The sequence below is a fragment of the Mandrillus leucophaeus genome, unplaced genomic scaffold (assembly GCF_000951045.1).
Source record: "Mandrillus leucophaeus isolate KB7577 unplaced genomic scaffold, Mleu.le_1.0 Scaffold1001, whole genome shotgun sequence".
NCBI lineage: Eukaryota > Metazoa > Chordata > Mammalia > Primates > Cercopithecidae > Mandrillus > Mandrillus leucophaeus.
In genome coordinates, this window is record NW_012098111.1 from 786,992 (window position 1) to 793,905 (window position 6,914).

Consider the following 6,914-nt stretch of genomic DNA (forward strand, 5'->3'; position numbering starts at 1 on the left):
GAGCAAGACTCTGTCTCAAAAAAAAAAAAAGTTACATATTGAAATATGCGAAATAGGCAAAACTAAATACCTCCCAAGCAGCCTACGTCAAGAGTGTCGCCTCAATCTAGAAGATCTATTCATTTGCTAATAAAGAAAAAGACAAAAATGCTTTCTTGAAATCCTTATTCAGGGACAAAAATGTAAATACAGGTCAGGCACACACCTGTAATGCCAGCACACTAGGAGGCCAAGAAGAGAGGATCACTTGAGCTCAGGAGTTTGAAACCAGCCTAAGCAACATAGGGAGACAAAAATAAAACATTAGCTGGGCATGGCAGCACACACCTGTAGTCCCAACTAGTTAGGAGGCTAAGGTGGGAGGATCACTTAAGCCCAGGAAGTCAAGCCTACAGTAAGCCATGATTATGCCTCTGCACTCCAGCCTGGGTAACAGAGTGAGACTTCATCTCAAAAAAAAAAAATATATATATATATAAACAATCTATGCATGTAACAAAATTAAGTGAGATTATTCATTAGCGTATTTGTTCTCTTCCTTCCTCCACCAAGGTTAGCCAGGTATCTGCATCACTAACATGACAATGCCAGCACCAACCTAGTAAAATATAGCACAGACCAATGTATTATGTATCTACACAGAAGTCAAATATTTTATTTCCCTAAAGAACATAAATATTCAAGTTCTGCATGAACATCACATGGGCTAAATTCCTCTCAACTAAAGAGACTGGGACAAAAGGTATCCAAAAATATATAACAAACATGCAATTTATATTATGCAACTTACCTGCAGCGGCTAAACAGGAACTCATCAGGGCAAAGATGGCGATCACATAATGGGAAGTCATTTTTATTTCTCCAACAGTGTGTCTCATCCAGTCACTTCAGCCTGCTCAGAGCACAATCTTTGCAAATCAGAAGTAGTCTTAAAGTCCCTCCTTGCAATTTTCAAATTGCCTGTAAAACAAATTTCAATAAGCAAACTTAATGAAGAAACTTCACAAACGGACACTAAAGTTAAATGGAGAATTTCTGAAAAGCATAATATAAGAAATTTATCTTAAAAGATGCCAAATAGCACTCAAGCAAACTAGACTGAGGGCAGTGACTACCTAATAAAGATTTTTATTGCAAATACTTTTGCCAATGACATATTTGTTTTTGACTTTTGTTTTCTTTTTGAGATGGAGTCTTGCTCTGTTGCCCAGCCTGGAGTGCAGTGGCATGGTCTTAGCTCACTGCAACCTCCGTCTCCTGGGTTCCAGTGATTCTCCTGCCTCAGCCTCCCAAGTAGCTGGGATTACAGACATGAGCCGCCACACCTGGCTAATTTTTGTATTTTTAGTAGAGATGGGGTTTCACCATGTTGGCCAGGCTGGTCTTGAACTCCTGATGTTGTGATCCGCCCGCCTTGGCCTCCCAAAGTGCTGGGATTACAGGCGTGAGCCACCGCGCCTGGCCCTGTTTTGACATTTTAAATCTTTGGTTTTATAGAGAATTTTCAGGACTACAGAAGAAAATCAAGGTGCACCTGAAATATAACATCACCAGTTAAGTTGTGGTACCAAACTTATCAATGACACTTGATACATGCAACCCTAGTGCCAACAAGAAAACAAAACCAGCTCTGATTAGAGACTCAATCTAATGTTATAATAACAGAGTTATCACAAGGATCAAATTAAGTTGCACTGAGAAGCAATCTGAAAAAAATAAAGAAACATAAAAAGGCAAGGTCCTTATTTCAACTGTTTGCCAACATTTTAACAGGAGAAAAGTCTTCCCTGTCTCTCAGCCCATCTGAGACTATCTGGTTACTGGACTTGAGGATCTAGAAGGTTCTTTCTAATCTTTTCCTATCCAGAGTCTTGAATGAGAGTTTTGTGGTGGTTTGCCTAACTTGAATATTCCTCACATGGCCCTAATGGTTACTGATTTAGACACTCCAAAGCATATTTTTCCAGCCCTCTATCCCTGAGCCTGGCACAACTCACAGAAGTTCAATTAACAAACATTTACTGAGCATTTACTATGCTCCAGGCATGGTTCCTTCTCATCAAGAATAAAAGTTATGGGTAAAAGTGCAAGACCTTCCCTGATCTAGGTCCTGGAAAAGGCAGAATGGTGGAGTTTCCAGGCGCCATCTCACACACCTGGGGGTTGTGGCCTTATTATCTTCACTCAGGAAATATCACCCAACAGGAGCTGCCCGCTACCTTCAGAGACAAAGCCAATGTGGGTGCGTGAAGATACAGTACAAAAGAAAATATTTTTAATGAGTTTGTAATTAAATGGTCTTAGTCTATTGCATCAATTGTCAAAGAGAAAGATATTTAAAATGGCTCTTTGAAATTGTAACATTGCCTATGAATAAGGTGACTGCAGGACAGGGGTGGGAGGGAGCGGAAGCCTTTTCACTGAATTCCCTTCTGGGTTTTGTATTAATAACATCTGCAAGTATTACCTATCCAGAAATGATAACAGTAAAGTTCCAATTTCAAAAAGAATTTCTTAGATATGTCTTAAAACTAAATTATTATATAGGCAGGAGGCACTATGGTTCAATCTTGATATATGTTAGTGATTAAAATCCTAGTATGAATAGTATATGGATTATGATAAAGATAAAAAATCTGCCTGGGTGTGAATCCACTCTGCCCCAGTGGTAATGTTAGGCAACTAACATTTCATGAACTCTTCATGAGTGAACATATCCTGTGGTAGGAAATGTATGGTAGGCTGTTGTGAGGATTCAGTTAGTTAATACACATACACAATGCTTAGAACAATCCCTAGTACATAAAAACCAACCAAATAAATGTTAGCTATGATTACTGTACTGTATCACTACTTGTCCATTCTCTTTGAGGTATTTATACCAATAAAGTGGAGAAATTAAGGTATAGTTATTTATGTAAGTCTTAGCTACTGTAAATCCAGTTCAAACTTTTGTTTAGTGAAAAACAAACATTACAACAGACAAAAGGAGATAAGCTAAAGAGTGGACTCACTAAAAGAACAAAATTACCAGTCAAGTTGAGGCATAAGTCATCAATGACACAGCTTGTCTCAAAAGCTGACTAAATTATAGAGATAATTTGGGAGCCATTAAACTGACTTAATTATCCCTCAAAGTCCAACATTTCTGTCACCATAATTCCACATCAACTCTGATCACATGGAAATCTTCTCTGTTAACTTAAAAATTAAACCACCACAAAGAGTATCTGTGTCTATTTTTTTCCCTTCAGAATATTAGATTCCCTAAATTAGTGAACTGGTTTACAAGAACTATAGTGCCTCCTGCCTATGTAATAATTTTGATAAGGAAAAACCTCTCTGGAAGAATATGCTATTTCAGCAAATGTTAAAGACAACTTTTATAAAGCAAAACCCTGTAAGGAGATCTCAGAAGAAGATGACTTCCCAGAGGATTTTACGAAGCACATAAACTGTAAGCGGCACGAGGCTTGTGGGAATATTTAATGAGCTTGCGTCACCCTGCCTACAGCTGCAGTGGGTCTGAGGGTCTGTGCTGCGTTAATCCAGGGGTTTAAACCAGGTCTGAAAGAACCTGTGGAAAAGAAAGGCAAATGGTTCCATTAAAAATATAGGCTGCAAATTGCTGACAAGAATATTGGGCAATTATTAAAATGCAGCAATTACGAATATAATAGAGCCAAGCTAAACAGTTTGATGCCCAAAGGCAAACCACAGCAAGTTTACACCGGATCTTAAAACATCTCTGAGGAAGTCCTGGACAAGTTGAAACTGCACACTGCTGTTTGTAACAAAAAGGGAGCTTTTCTTCTTTTAGCTTAAAATTCTCTCCATAATGTAACTTGTTCAAAAAGAAAATAAACTGCAGAAGGTTTTTGTCTAATCTCCCCAGTGTGGTGAAAGGCTCCCAAGGCAGAGGGGAAGCAAAAGGGAAGCGTGTCATTCTCATTCAGCTGAACTCCAGTTTTGGCCACAGCTTGTACACCTCAGTGCCTTAACACCCAACTTAGGAATCAGTTTCCTAATTAGAATGCTGGATGGACTGAAGGCTTCCGGAAAGTTGTAGCTTTGATAAAACTAAGGAAATATAAACTCCTCTTTTCTTCTGTGAGGTTCTACCACACTGACTGTAAACACCAGGGACTCCCAATCCTGACTTTTTGACCTCAAAGAATCTCTGGACTTTATGAACTAAATGCTTTCTTTAGAAATATGGGTTCTGGCCGGGTGCAGTGGCTCATGCCTGTAATCCCAGCACTTTGGGAGGCCGAGCTGGGCAGATCACCTGAGGTCAGGAGTTCGAGACCAGCCTCGTCAACCTGGCAAAACTCTGGCTCAACTAAAAATCCAAAAGTTAACCAGGCACGGTGGTGCGTGCTTGTAATCCCAGCTACTTGGGAGGCTGAGGCAGGAGAATCACTTGAACCCAGGAGACGGAGGTTGCAGTGAGCCGAGATCATGCCACTGCACTACAGCCTTGGCAACAGAGTAAGACTCCATCTCAAAAAAAAAAAAAAGAAAGAAAGAAATATAGGTTCTGTCTATGGAGTAGCCATTCCTTTATTCCTTTACATTCTTAATAAACTTGCTTTCACTTAAAAAAAAAAGTAGAAATACCTAATGTAAATGATGAGTTAATGGGTTCAGCAAACCAACATGGCACATGTATACCTATGTAACAAAACTGCATATTGTGCACATGTACCCTAGAACTTAAAGTATTAAAAAAAAAAAGTAGAAATATAAATAGGATACTCTGAGATCGTGAAAGAGCAATTTGGAATAATAGTCATTTTGCCCACATTTCAAAGCAACATGTTCCATTTAAAAGGTAGGTGAACTTTGATGAGTTGATGAACACTTAGTATTCATCAATAACATAAGAAAATTCGGAGACTTAATGGTTTTTTTTTTTAAATAATAAATAAATAAATACATAAATAAATGCGCTGCTAATTTCAGAGATCCCCTGGGTTTATTTCTGAGTCCATTAAGTGCACTGCCCCTCATGCCCTCATGACCCAAAAGAGTGCACAGGTAAAGACCAGGATTCGCTGAAAAAATCCCATCCAAATGAATCCTTAAAACCATCATGTTCTAAACCAATATTCAAAAGGATCTAGTTGGGTACAATATTCCCTAAGGTGAGGAGAGAAATCTTGCTGCATCTAAGAGAAAAACTGTGGCAAAATGGATGTCTGGCAATAGGCTAAGAGCCAGTAAGAAAAAATTAGTAGCTTCCCCTTAGATGGCTAACATGGCCTGGCTACATCCATGAGATGATTCAGAATCAGAACTACACTAATCCCCATCTTCAAACAGATTTGGCACAAAGGGAGAAAAAGTCCTAGATTTGGATAAGAAATCTTTGGACTCACATCCAAGCACAATCAATATTCAATAAATATTACTACTACATGCCAGGCACTGTTCAAGATGCCAGGGATATACCAATGAAAAAAGACACCAAAAATCCTGCCCTCAGGGAGCTTATATCCTAGTAAAAATATCATTTACTACTTCACGCAAGACATTTAATTTCCTGAGTTTCTCCGTTCAACAAATCTTTACTGCTTACTCTGCTAAGCAATGGCCAAAGAGACATGTTTTTTGCCCTTGTGGGCTTAAAAGCTGGTGAGATAAACAGACAATAATCACAAATATATAATTACACGATATAATCAGAGCTCTAAAAGAAAAGTATCCGCAACTTGAGGATAAGTGAAGATTTAAAAAGTCAGGTGAGGAATGATATTGCAGGCAGAGGAAGCATTACAGGAGGGAGGAGAGCTGCAGAGCAAAAAGGGAAAGAGAAGAGGAATAAGTTCAAGGAGGGGTTTAAACAGGGAATGGCGTGATCAGATGGGATTATTAAAGATTTCCTTCACACTGTACTGCGAACAGACTGAAGTGAGGCCAGAGTGCCTAGACAATCAGTTGAGATTCTCACAGCATGTCAGACAAGAAAGGATGGAGGTTTAGATCAGAATGGAGCCTCAGTTTCCTCCTTCGTAAAGATTATAACAGACGAAATTTACCTACATCACAGGGTTGTTGCAAGAATCAAATGAGACTGTGCACGTACAGTATTAAAACTATCATTTATCATTAGCAAGCTGTTTCTACCAAAGAGATTTATTATCCTGAGGTGTCAGATTAAAGTCCCAACATTCTGTGGCTGCCAGTGGCAGGAAAAGAAAGGAGGAAGATTACTCTGGAACTACCTGTACTGGTAGGCACAGGGGAGGCAGTAGGCACGGGGAGGCAGTAGGCACAGAGGGTACGAGGAAAGCAGAGAAGCCTGACTCCACTCTACCTGTTCTGTGCCAGCTGCCTTCAGAGGTGAGGTGGGCTGTCCCTCCAAAGCAGGCCCACCCTCATTCCTGGCTGGGAGCATGATCAACAGATCTGGCCCCAGCAGCCTTGGTTTCCTTGGGGCTGAACTTCAGTCCGTCCTTAAAAGCCCTTCCATCTATCCCAAGCACAACACACCTCACTCCCAAGCAAAATACAGGAAAAAGGGAGGGTGGATGTTGATACATTTCACAAAATTGGGAAAGACCATGTTTTATTCAAACTCACAAACCAGGATGGCTTTTTCACCCACCCTTGCAATACTCTAAGAACCACCTTTTCACATTTAAGATTTTTGCATCCAAAGGTTTCTGTAGCTTTTCATTTATAAGGGTGTCTGCTTTTAAGTTACAATTAATAAAGAACTATATTTGGGGGTTCAAACCCTGGCTTACCCAGCTGTGTTACATTGGACAAGTCATTTAGCCCCTACCACTCCCTCATCTGTAAAATGGTAGCAATATTTTGATTATAATATATGAGACAGAATATTAGGCATGGTACCTAAAACAATACATGGCCCACACAGTCTATTTTTTTTTTTTTTTTTTTTTTTG

At 39.5% G+C, this 6,914-nt stretch overlaps 1 protein-coding gene across 3 annotated transcripts in view; it reads right to left on the reverse strand.

The window, feature by feature from the left end:
• The window catches only part of TGFBR3 (transforming growth factor, beta receptor III), a 245,589-nt gene that overhangs the window by 201,710 nt on the left and 36,965 nt on the right, over window positions 1-6,914 (reverse strand). The window contains exon 3 of one of the 3 annotated variants that reach the window (XM_011973436.1): window positions 791-960. In XM_011973436.1, the coding sequence (XP_011828826.1) occupies window positions 791-878 (88 nt within the window). In that variant the 5' untranslated portion in view covers window positions 879-960. Of the gene's footprint in view, window positions 1-790; window positions 1,720-6,914 lie in introns of those variants that run through there. The other 2 variants (XM_011973431.1, XM_011973443.1) reach the window with 2 other exon arrangements.